The sequence below is a fragment of the Melopsittacus undulatus genome, chromosome 1 (assembly GCF_012275295.1).
Source record: "Melopsittacus undulatus isolate bMelUnd1 chromosome 1, bMelUnd1.mat.Z, whole genome shotgun sequence".
NCBI classification, from domain to species: domain Eukaryota; kingdom Metazoa; phylum Chordata; class Aves; order Psittaciformes; family Psittaculidae; genus Melopsittacus; species Melopsittacus undulatus.
This window is the reverse complement of record NC_047527.1, coordinates 43,178,901-43,191,481: the sequence shown is the minus strand read 5'-3', so window position 1 is coordinate 43,191,481 and position 12,581 is coordinate 43,178,901. Positions and strand designations below refer to the sequence as shown.

At 39.3% G+C, this 12,581-nt stretch overlaps 1 protein-coding gene across 1 annotated transcript in view; it reads left to right on the top strand.

Annotated features, from left to right (window-relative positions):
• SPIDR (scaffold protein involved in DNA repair) overlaps positions 1-12,581 on the top strand; it is a 201,391-nt gene that overhangs the window by 124,129 nt on the left and 64,681 nt on the right. The window contains exons 9-10 of the mRNA XM_034064692.1: positions 4,112-4,322; positions 6,939-7,189. Coding sequence (XP_033920583.1) covers positions 4,112-4,322; positions 6,939-7,189 — 462 coding nt within the window. The remainder of the gene's footprint in view (positions 1-4,111; positions 4,323-6,938; positions 7,190-12,581) is intronic.

Sequence of the window (12,581 nt, the reverse complement as noted above, 5' to 3'; positions counted from 1 at the left end):
AATACCCACGGAGAGAGAACAGAAAAATATGTTCTGTAGTTTAAAGTGATCCAGAGTCTTCTGGAGTTCATGAACCAGCACTGCCGTTTGATGTCAGCAGAACTGAGCGGAAGCGTGTGGTTTGTAGCTCTGCCGTAGAGTCACGGCTTCATGCTGCCTGAGCCTGGGGATGGGCTGCACAGGGCAGACTGCAGGGCAAACCTGACGACTGTTCCACTGCGGGATTAAGACCCTGCCTCAGGTTCAACCTTCAGTTGCTTTACAGCGTGTTGTGCTGGAAGTTTCTGCAGCGTTCCATGTCTCAAATGGTGATAGACCACAATTAACGCAGAAGTAGGCAAGGACATCTCATGCTTCTACTCTGCCAGATAACCATTTCATCATAGGAGGGAGGAAGAGAAAAAGCAAGCTACGTCCTGGACAGAGAAGCACGATGCTGCTGAAAAGGAAAAAAATAACATTATTGCCTCATGTTCCTTCAGCATGTGACCAGTTACGGCAACTGCTGATTGTCTACATACCAGGAAAAGAAATGCCCTGTAGTATAAAAAGTTCACAGTCTCTACTTCAGGTCATTAGAAATGACCTTTCCTCTAAATGCAGTTATTAAGGAAGTCCACAACTAATCCAACATTTAAATATGCTTTGCTGAGCAAAGAAAATCATAGAGTATAAGAGAGGGTTGTTCTTTTTTTTTAAGCCTGCAGTGTGCTTTCTTTTCTTTCCATTGTCTCTGTGTGATTTGCTAAATGAGATGATGTCTCTCATTCTTTGAAAACAAGCTTTTAAATATAATGAAGGGGTAGAAAAGAAGAAATGTAAGAGAGGTCACAGAGGGCGTGAAATGACCATTTAACACCTTATCTTTTAAGAGGATGCTGCAGAGTGTATCCTGCAGAGTAGAGCTACTTCTGACCATAGAGAATTTGCACATACAGAGACAGAAGGTTGAGGTGAGCAGTTATGGTGTCTCAGGCACAGGGGCAACACATGCAGCTCAGGACCCCAGGGGTTGCTTGGGGAACTCATTTTTGTTTATTTTACCAACTGTTGCAGCTTGGCAGGCTTTCTTTGCCCTAGTCTGTGCCTTTCAACCAGCCAAAAAAGAATTAAGGCATGTGTGTGTGTGTTTCTAACATGGTTGCTTTTGTTGCAAAGAGAATAGTTTGAACAATACATAGTGGCAATGGAGAGTTTTCTGCCATGATGATGGACAAAATTCCCATCCTGTAGAGCTTGCTTGAGCTAAGCAATACGAGGAAGAACTTCTGGAAAAGGACAGAATTTTCATTCAGTTAATTCATATTGTATAAATAATTCTGCTCTTCATATTGAAGAAATTATATAGACATATAATTTTAGAATAATACATATTATATGATAAAATATAATGTCTTATTATACATGTTTATTATATAGATTTAATAGAAATTATTTTAAAGGTATTATCTATATTTATGTGCATATATAAACATAAAATATTTCCATTTAGCTATCCATATATACACAAAATAGTTTATTGCAAACTTTTATCTTATTTCTTTCATTTCAGTTGGTTATTATTACTATTTATTGCTGATCCTTTTCCTTTCCTATTGGGAAGAATCTGTCCTTTGGGAGGTAGGGAAGATATAGGTAGACTACTGTGATTATTCCTCTGACCTAGCTGAAGAGTTACTGCTAAGTCTGTGGATGCTTGTGCAGGCCTAAACCAAGTAATTCCTCAAGGACAGTGATTGCAGTAAAGAAATGGGGAGCTTTTCCTGAAAGTTATATATGTTTACTTTTTTGCTCTGTGGAAATGCTGAGTAGCCATTAATTCATGCATTACTCGTATAAAGATGTGAACGCTGACCTGAGAAAGCTCTAGGTGCTTATAAAGGTACTCGAGGCATGGAAGGCATATGCATAGGAAAACCATGGTACATATAATTTGGGTACCAGTAAAACCTACCTGCCTTAAAAAAAAGAAAGAAGAAAAAAAAGCTGATCACATATCTGTACAGGAAAATAAAAATAAACCCATAAACCTCAGAGTTCCTGCGAATGATTTGCTACTAACGTCAGTATTTTTTTAGAGAATGAGATGATTTAGATCAAGCAAACATTCTTCTGACATTAGTGATGTAACAGACTTATGTTCAGAGAGATTTCCTGTTTACTTTGGGTCTGAACACAGAGGTCTCTAGAAAGTAGGTGCTAAAATTTTCATTCCACATCTGCATATAAAGACAGCCCAAACTGTTCTGACATCTGTAGCAAATTTTATATACGTTTTTGTTCTTCAGAAACAAGGGGTAGTGACAGCTGAAAAATCTCATGAGATCAGAGATTTCTTGGTTTGCTGACCAAGCTAATTCCTCAGTTTTAATCCTGTAATGCAGAAAATTACCTGACAGTGTTAGCTGGGCAGCCATGTGAGCTACTGTCATGCTCTTAACTGGGACCTTTGTTAGTAAATTCACCTGGAGTCAAGGGGCTTGGTGTCCCTTAGGATGAGCCATGGCTCATTTAGATCTGAAGAGCTCACAGATGGCAATAAGGCATCATGGTGAAGCTCAGTACTTGGTTTCATGCTGTAACTTTTTATGAATTTTCTGTTTCAACTCATAACTTCTGTGGGTGTTCACAGATAGAAGCAATACATTTTTTATAATTTATGTGTATGATTCATAGTTCCAAGTGGAAAGCTTAGTTTTAAATGTATACATTTTTCTAAAAGGCAGAGGTCATCTTCCTGTTGCATCATTTTCCTAATTATGAAAAATTGGGGATTATGGTTGATAACTTGATGCAACTCTTTCTATGCCTTCAAAAATACAAAAGCATTCACTTCCATTTACATATCCACACTTAAGTGGGTGAAGGAATCTGTTATAAAACAGCCCATGGTCAAAATCTTGCACAGACTGAGATCAGAAATAAGTAATTTTGAGTGGGTTTTTTTGTTTCATTTGCCTTTTGACTTTGTATGGTTGTGTTTTCGCAAGCAGTGTCATAGATGTGAAAACTTCCTTCATCTTCATAATATGACTTTTGAGCAGTCTGAAGACTGAAGTCCTGAGGTTACTTCTGAACTCAGGTCAGCTCAACTTTGCTGCCAAGGCAGGAGGCCTTGTTTTACTCTCAAGTGATAAAAATCTAACAGTAGAAAAACACAGCCTGCAATAAAGTCACTCAGTGAGTTTTGTTTCTGTTTTGATGGTCTCTAGAAAATGAGATTGCTGATTGTTTTTGTTAGCTGACTTCATTAGCTTTGTATCCTGTGAATATAAAAAGCGTATTTCTAAATGTGTGGTTGCAGTACTAGCATGTGAAAAAATCCACCATCGAGATGTGCTCTGGCATTAAATTATTGTGTGTTTCGAGATTCTGCAACCATTACCTTAACCTACTAGGCAAGAAATTGCTGCATGTGAAACTGCTTGGAAATTTACATTGGCACTAGAAACCAAAACTGGGTCTTGGAGAGCACATTTATGACAGCAGCAAACACACAGGCAAAATAATATATGGCAATAGTAGGAAAGGCATGAGATTTTGCTCTTAGAAAAAGAGAGGAGAAAGAGCAGAGGGATCAGCTTGCTGCTGGCTGCAGTGAGAATGAATGTGGGTCAGTGGGAAGCATTCACCAGAGCGGGATGTCCTGGTGTACAAGGGCCAGTCTGGGCCCAGCAGAGCCAGCGCTCTGAATTAACACAGAGCAGCATTACTAGTCTTTTGTTCGTGGCTTTTACCTCAGTAACTGTATGCCAGGGTTCCTGGTGTTCTTGGTTCTGCGGTGACAATGCGGAGACACCAAGTAGGGTTTGTGTGAAGCCAGATGTGGTTCACGGGGCTTGGCCGTTCAGATGGCTTCCAGCTCTAAGTTGCCCCTGAGTGCAGTGGAGCTCCACTCACCCAGGACTATGTCTGAGCTAATAGGGCTGGTCAGGCTGAATATATCTATGGAGTGGGTTATTTGCAATTTGGATAGCACACTTTGGAGTGTTTTAGTAGTAACTATAGAAGAAGAGGGAGGGAAATACAACACAAAACACATTTTAAAATAGTGCTTATTGGTAGTTTAACTTGTAATGGATTTGATGCCACTGAAATTTTTTTTTTCCAGGCAAAAACTGATTCTGAGAAATGCAGATGTTCCTGTTATCATGAATACGTATTTTAGTGAGAAGGTGCTACCCAGTGTACATTCAGAAACAAGAGAGAAGACATCTGGTCTTACAAAGATGCTTATTAGGAAGAATATTATATCTTTGACAGAGACATTCAGGCTAGATGACGCTGATGATGAGTTACACCAGCAAACTTCAGATGATCAGGTAAGGTCCGTTTGGGTCACAATTCAGTACTTGGTAAGAGGTTGGTGTTAGAAATCATGACAAAACCAAAATTCTATATTACTAACCTGTTCAGTTTCCCCTTGCATTTAGCCAAGGCTGAATAATATGCAGTATTTATTTTAATAACATTTTCTTAGCGGAGGCTTTTGGCCCATCCAGATGCTGAACTGCTGTGAGGTTATTTTGCTGAAGTCTCACTACTGTGCTAAATAAAAATAGTAGCTGGAGTATTCATTCATTTCTCTCTTATTCCTTATAGCTGAGGAGCTAAGCTTTATTTGAAATAAAATCAGTTTTCTGCTCACTCACTCAAGATATTATTTTCAATAAACATTCCTTTTTTACACTATTTCTTAACTCATTTCCTAAGCAATCCCCTACTCTTTCTTTAAAGCACCAATTGGTAATAACAGCACCGCCCTTTCCTACACCTTTAATTTGTTTTCTTTCCTATTTTGACTTTATGTTAAAATGACTACTGACTGTGCATGTCTCTATCTGTGGTTCTACAAGCTGAGGTATTCTAAGAGATCTGGTTTTCTGATAGTCTGTACGAGCACTTTCTCTTGTAAAGGCTTTATTTTGGCCACCCAAAATCATTCTCAATGCTTAGTATTTGAGAAGTTTGGCCCTACAGGTTTGATGAACAACACTGAGTGTCAACATTTTGTATTTGCCTTATATGTAATTCTCATTATAGGCCTGGGAATGGAAAAGTGACATAAATGAACTCTCCTTTCTGGCTTCAGCTCTACCTTGTAAAAAGCTTCTACTGTGGTATTCAAAAACCAGAACAATTCACTTGTTCCCCTCATGGTTTTTAGCAAACAAAAGGTTTGAGAGGTGGGCCCATGTGGACCTTGTAAGGTTCAACAAGGCAAAGTGCAAGGTCCTGCTCATGGGTTGGGGCAATCCCCAGCATAAATACACTCAGTGAAGAATGGGTAGAGAGCACCCTGCGGAGAAGGACTTGGGGTATTGGTTGATAAGAAGCTCAGCAGGACCCAGCAGTGTGTGCATGCAGCCCAGAAACAAACCATGTCCTGGACTGCATCAAAAGGAGCATGGCCAGCAGGTGAGGGGGATGATTCTCCCCCTCTCCTCCATTTTCATGAGACCCCACCTGCAGTACTGCATCCAGCTCTGGAGTCCTCAGTACAGGAAAGAGAGACCTGTTGGAGAGGGTCCAGAAGAAGCCACAAAGCTGACCAGAGGGCTGGAGCACCTCCCTGTGAAAGGCTGAGAGTTGGGCTTGTTCAGCCTGGAGAAGAGAAGGCTCCAGGGAAAACTTAGAGCAGCTTCCAGTGCCTAAGGGGGGCCTTCAAGAAAGCTGGAGAGGGACTTTTTACAGGGACCCATAGGGATAGGACAAGGGGGAACAGGTTTAACTGAAAGTCAGATTTAAGTTAGATATTAGGAAGAAGTTTTTTGTGTGAGGGCGGTGAAACACTGGCACAATGTGTCCAGAGAAGCTGTGGCTGCCCCATCCTTGACAGTGTCCAACGCCAGGTTGGATGGGGCTTGGAGCAGCCTGGCTTAGTGGAAGATGTCTCTGCCTGTGGCAGGAGGTTGGAAGTAAATGAGCTTTAAGGTCCTTCCCAACCCAAACTGTTTCATTCTACAGCCACTTAATTTAAAACTCAGAAGACAGGTTTTATTTCAACACCTATGTAACAAAGGGTGGTGTCGTACCACAGTTTTCTTTTAAAGACTCCAAATTCTCCTTCTCTGCTGGTGGATAATACTTATGGCATGGTCTGTAACACTCTGAAAACCTTTCTTGGCACCTGTCTTTTTATAAAAGCAGGTCTCACTGTGAAATTTTGCTCATGCTGGGAAGGAGCCTGTATATATGGAACATGTTAGTCTATACTTGCATACAATTTTTACAGAGATACTTACTTTAAAATTAATGAAATTACTCATTTAGATTAAAGCACTCTGTAGCAGAATTTTATTTATGTAATTTTGAAAGTTTGGAAGATTTTATTTATAAAATATGTTTTAGAATTAACAAAGTACTTTGTAACGTACTTTTGGAAGTAGGATTGGACTTTCAAAGTTCTATACTTTTCATTAATCATCTAATTCTTTTACATTGAAACATTTTACATTGAAATGTACAAGTCTTGGTTCTGTTCTCTAAAACTAGACACCTGTTCATTTTCAGCTTAAAGTTCAGAGGCATTCAAGTTGGCATTGACCCATTTTAGAAGAGGAAGGAACAAAACATCAACAAACTAAAAATGAAACTCAGTTCAAAGGGAAGAATCATAAATACTGATATCAATTCTGTTTTGCTGCTGGTGTCACCCTCATTTCTCATGGACTGAGTTAGCTCAGTGCAGAGCATGAGTTAAGTACAGAGAAGCACTGGATTCTGTGATTCTGTGTACTCAGCTCTCTGGAGAGTTCATTAAAAATCAATAGTAAATACTGGCCCCTAGTCTGGAGGTTAGTTTAGGTGCAGTAAGTATTTTGAAATTGATTTTGCACTTTTTTCAGTGATTTTTCATGCTGAAGTTTTACCCTCTAGCACTGCATAGTTTCAAGACCCCCAAGAAATGTTTCTATTAATGAGTTTTCCTTCACCAGGTCGCTTGTGCTCTGCAAATCCATAACAACTGTGATTCGAAAAAGCATCCCTTAGCACAGAGTGCTGTTAATGATTCTTTGCTTGAAATGGTGGAAAGCCAGGGAGCAGTGGGTTGGAGAGAAGCACATGTACGAGTCGTTATCCAAAGGGTGTACTGTTTGCCTGCAAGAGAAGGATATGGAAGCCACGTTCAAGGAAATAAGCCTCTTTGTGCAACACCCATCATAAATTCAGATCCACCGACTGTTAGGTGAGTAGTAAGATGCATGGGAATTTTTCTGTTGAGGCTGTGATATATGAGAAACTAAAGAGGAGGGAGTTTGGAAATGTCATTCTTAATTGCCAGCTTGCAGGGAATAAGCATGCTCAGCAAAGTATGGAGCTCTTGATGGAAGTGATGTAGTTATTTAGTTGGTATGGTGTGACACAGAAAATAGTCCTGCCCAAAGGAGGGAAAGATTTGTCTATAGTTTGTGTCATCACCAGATGACAGGAAGATTGAAAACAAATTAATGGGAATTTAATTTGAAACCAGTGATGATCTTCAACATCTTATTACTGTTGTGTTTAACAAAATAACTATTATTTACCTATTTCAGTCTCCAGTATGCTCTGCTGGTAAGTTATAGTCATAGAGTGGTCTTTTGAAGCCAAAGAGAAATGTATAGAGAGATGGAGTTATAAAATGGGGATTTTGCATACATTTCATTAGAGAAACATAGGCGTAGACATGTATACCTGCATTGTGAAGCCACTGGAAAAGGCTCCTGTTGAGTTCTGGAAAACTGGAGGTCGCAGCAGTTCAGCTTCTCTGCAGTAAAAAGTGATCTGGTGTCAAAACATTAACAATAACGAAGAAATCTTATAGGCAAAACCTATGGAGCATACAGCTTCAAACCAGTGCTTTTAGCCTCTTCTGGTTTAGTGTTTGCATCCTGATACTGGTCTGTTTGCTGTGTAGGGAATCAAGAATGAGACCTTGTTTTCGTAAGTACAAAAGCTATGCAAAACACAGTTTTCCCTTCTGATCAGTACTGAATTGCTGAATCCTTTTCTTCTCCTGTTATGATCCCTGGGGTTTCAGACCAAATAATGATTTCAGAGTCTTTCTCAGCAATTCTCAATCTGAGATCACGGTGTCTATTATTGATTTGCCTTCCTTTGGTTTTGCACTAACGTTTGGTTCATGGTGACTTAAAAATTTGAAAGGTAAGATACATTCAATTTTGTTTTCACTCAGGAAGCTCATTAAGGAAAGTTACAGTGGCAGAGATTGTATAAAGCTTCTAAGTTCAGTCTCCCAGGACATTAGAAGATCTCTCTTCCCATGGAGTTTTCTGCTCTGTAAATGTGCAATTAGTTTAAAAGGTCCCGTTGAGAGCTCTCCAGATGTAATTTGCAATAGGCTTTGAAGGGATTCTTCAAGGTTTGAAGAATTTGAGTTCCAATCAGCCACCCTGCTGGTGGGTAGTAGCATGCTCACAGGTCCTTCTTCCTGAGCTTTTGAAATACTGGAATTCTCCCGATTCTCAGTACCTTGTAAGCGACTGGATAATTTACAGCACTTGTCGATAAATGAAATTCCTCCAGGAGGAATTCAGGAAGATTGTTCTTTCCTAAAATGCAAGCTCAGTCATCCCTCACAGGAAAGTAATTATCAACAGACGTTTCCCCCATATTTTTTAAAAAGCTCCTTTACATACAATAGTTATATTAACCTCAACTTGCATTAGTTTTTTTAAAGCAGTTGGTACATCTTGTCGTGTGAGCTCATTGCTTTATATTTAATTTATTCTTGCTGTAATATATATATATATTTAAAGTGAGAGGAAAGGTATTTTTCCAGCCTCACATCAATATGTGATTTTTGAGGTGAGTATTTCTCTGTCTAGGTTTTTCTTCCAGAGGGCTACATTTGATCAAGTCAAGGCAGCTGGCAGTCTAGTATTCAAGCTGATTTTTAACAGCATCAGTTCTAGCAGAACTCAAATGACAATACTGTCTCTGTATTTCCTTTCCAACTTTTAACCAAAAGTATACTTAACTTGCAGTCACACCATTTGAGGTAGTTAACTTGCCTGAGCCCACACCCTTCACAGGAATGGGGTGAAAGAAAACAGAAATCTCAGATTGCACTCCTTATGTCAAACTTGAAATAGAAATGAAATAAAATAAAAAATGAGTCCGTTGCTTCTGAGTACATACTGTAGCTGGGTATTCTCACGTGCAGTTGTTAAACTGGCCTCTTCCGAGTTCCTCACATTTTATAGATATCCCAGCCCAGAAAAGAGCTTGGTTGTCCTTGTTTGCGGCTATCAGACTGTCTCTTGGATCCTGAAGAGAAAAAACAACCCACTTTCTCTTTTGCAAAGAAGACAACAAACCCTTCTAAGACTGAGGAATTGAAAACACCTTGTACTGCTTTATCAGCTGCTATTTCCATAGCTGATAGGCATCCACATGAGACTTTTCTCCTCTGTCAAAAATGACTGTGTCTGTCACCTGATAGTGAGCAAAGGGTCCAACCCTTCTGGCAGTGCTTTGAACCAACTGATGGCTCCTTCTTTTGTGATTAGAAAAAAAAACTTTTTTTTTTTCCTTTGTAAACTTCTTTTAGTGAAGTAAAACTGCCACGAAGGTTTGTATTTTATGAGGCAAGGTGAGTTAGATAATGCATTCTTTCATGAACAGAAGTTTGTAATTAGATATCAAGGTAGATGAATAGTCACTTGGTTTGTATTTTGGACAGGCTGTTTCATCGTGTATCTTCTTTTGTAGCACTCCACAATAACCTAGATGTTGTTGCCACAGGGAGGCATAAAAAACACAATAAGCTGAAAAAGGCATGAAATTAAATGTGGAAGAGGAGAAGTGATGCATTTTGTGCAAGACATCCAGTTTCTAGAAGGAGACTGGCAAGTAGTGGGAGAAACTGCTATTTTCCATAATCCATAAGGAAATGGATTCATTTAATTGGTTAAAAACATAAAAATTGGTAAAAGATAAAAATCACAGAAATGCCTATATGCATCTAGCTTTTATTGTTCATAATTACATATGTAGAATATGGCCTTTTACTGATTGACAAATGGATACGTTTGATGGGTTTAAGTCTGTTTAGCTGAAGTATTTAAAGCAATTTTCTGAGGACATTAAGAAATCATTACAGACACTGAGAAGTTCTCTGGCTTCTGTTGTACAGAAATTGGTCCCACGTTCCCTGAATTATTGTTGAATTATTTGCCTTTCCCCCCATAATTAACTGTTCTTGCAAATGGACTTTTCATGCTGAAGAAGTTTCATGGAGGGGGGGGAGAGAAGAAAATATGACTCGCCGTGACTGTCTGCTCATTTCCAGCATTCCTAGCATACTTTTTACTGCCTTTTCCCCTGCGATGAGAGAGATACTTTTGCTAATGACACGTTTGTGTAAACCCGATTATTTTGACTCTTTTTGAAAAAGGCCTGGCTCACATGTACAGAGATCCCAAAGAGACTCCTGTCAACCTGAGGAGCTCACTGGTGCTGAGGTGTCTGACTCACTGCGTCAGCCTTGTACTTTGTGTTCCTGGGATAAAGCAGTGTATAATTTGGATTTTGCTCTTGCCAGTATCTGTTTGTTTTGAGTGGGCCACGTGAGTTCAGTAGAAAATAGAGCTGGTCAGTTTTATGCCTTAAAGAACATGGCTGGTTGGTTGTGAAACTAAAATAGATGCATTTTTAGGACTATTAGGCAGTTAAGCTGGTAAGAGATTTGGGCGAGGAGGCTGGAGAGAAAAGGGTGTTGTCTGTTAAGAAGGAAAAGCTAACCACTGCTAATATAAAACAATGCCAGCTATAGCTATGAATCCACATTTTAAAATCATTGTGGGTGACTAGAGAAATTTTCCAGTTGCTTCTCTTGGCATATGATTTGTCCTGCTTCCTACCTGAAAGTTAGCACTCTAGCCTGCTATAACTGTCTGTTCCAAGAACAAAGGAAAGGCACTACATATACTTTAAAACATAATGTTCTCAGCCTCTATGCAGTAGTCATCAATAGTTCTTTTGGTTTTGCTCTTTATTTTGTTTGCCAGTTGCCCGATCTCAGAGCAGTGGAAAGGCCTGCTGCCATGCAAGCAGGACCCTTGGGGAGCAAAATATTTAGAAAAGCCAAGGATTTGTTTGAGTGGCTGGAAGAAACAGAAGTTTGGGGAAAGTCACATTGCTCTTTCTGAGCAGGCCCTCAGAAACATTATAGTTGCTGGGATTCATTATGCTCTAGCAAGTTGTTGCAAGTTTCTGAGTAGTCTGCTCATATGTAGTTCTGTATAAAACAGGGTTTTTGCAAACTAATTCTGTAAAGTTAATTAATTTCAAAGTTGGATTTCCTTTTTCCCTCTTTTTCTTTGTCTAATGATCTTTGCTGTTTATCTTAAAACAAATCTAGTCAATGGGTTAACCCGTCTGGCAGCATGCACAACTAGAAGTTGAATGTCAGGTGCGGCAACTAACATTCCAAGTAGGTGGACTCATATATCGAAAAGCCACCCTTCTGGTATGGAAAACCTAGCTTAAATTTTATAAAGCATATTTAAATAACAACAAAGAAACCTGGAGATCTTCTTATCTGAAAAGAGCCCAGATTGGAAAGGAGTATCGTAAAAGATCCATGGTCACAGATGCTAACATCTGTCAGAATGTTTTTTGTGGCTGACTTAAATCTGTTTACAGCATTCCATTTGTTTTTTGTGTTTTTTGTTCAACAAAACATTTTAAATGGAATGGGCATAAATGCAAGTTTTTAAAAATCACATTATGTTTCTGGGACGTGATTTTTCAAGTGGGAAATAAACAGGAAATAGGTAACTGAAGTGCAGTAGAGAATACTCCATAAGCTTCTCTGATTTCCCCTTTTCGTATCTCTCTCAGAAGAGAAGATACGTGCTTTTGATATTCTTGCAAAGTAGTCTCATTGCTCCTTGGCAGACCTGTAATAGTTCTCCTAACAGCTGTGGTTCAAGGTCTAGTAACCTGTTTCTGCTTTGAAGTCTCTGCTTTTTTCTTTTCCTTTTTTTTTTCTTCACAGTTAAGACTCTCTGACACTTGGATTATTCCCTTTTGCCTCCACCCTGCTCTATTTTTAATTCTCAAACTGGAGCCACCAAAACAGAGAATAAGGACAAAAGGCTGTCGGAAAAATTGCTTTGGTATCACGTTGTCTGGCTGAGACAATAAAGTGTATTATATGTTTAACACTGTAGTTTCCCCGTGCTGTTGCCCAGATAGCCCTGAAAGTCTGTTTTCCCCGCTGCCAGTGGTGCAGATGGATAGATGGAACTTGGGCTTCTTCCAGTGCCACTGTAGTACAACAATTTGTTAATTTGACATTACCGTTTATTTTTCAGTGCTAAATATTTACATAATCTTATTCTGTCCAAGGGCAAGGTGAAAGCACTGTTATCTGATATACTCTGTACAAAGATAAAAAAGGACCCCTCAGCATACAGCACCGGGTTTTGGCCCTGCACTGGGAATAGGCAATTAAACAATTTGCCATTGTTCTAAAATGTCAGGGCAGTGGTAAAAGCTGCTGATACAGAAAAGAGTCTCCAGAAGACAGCAGCCAGCATAGACCACAAGTGTGACAGAGATTCAGTCTT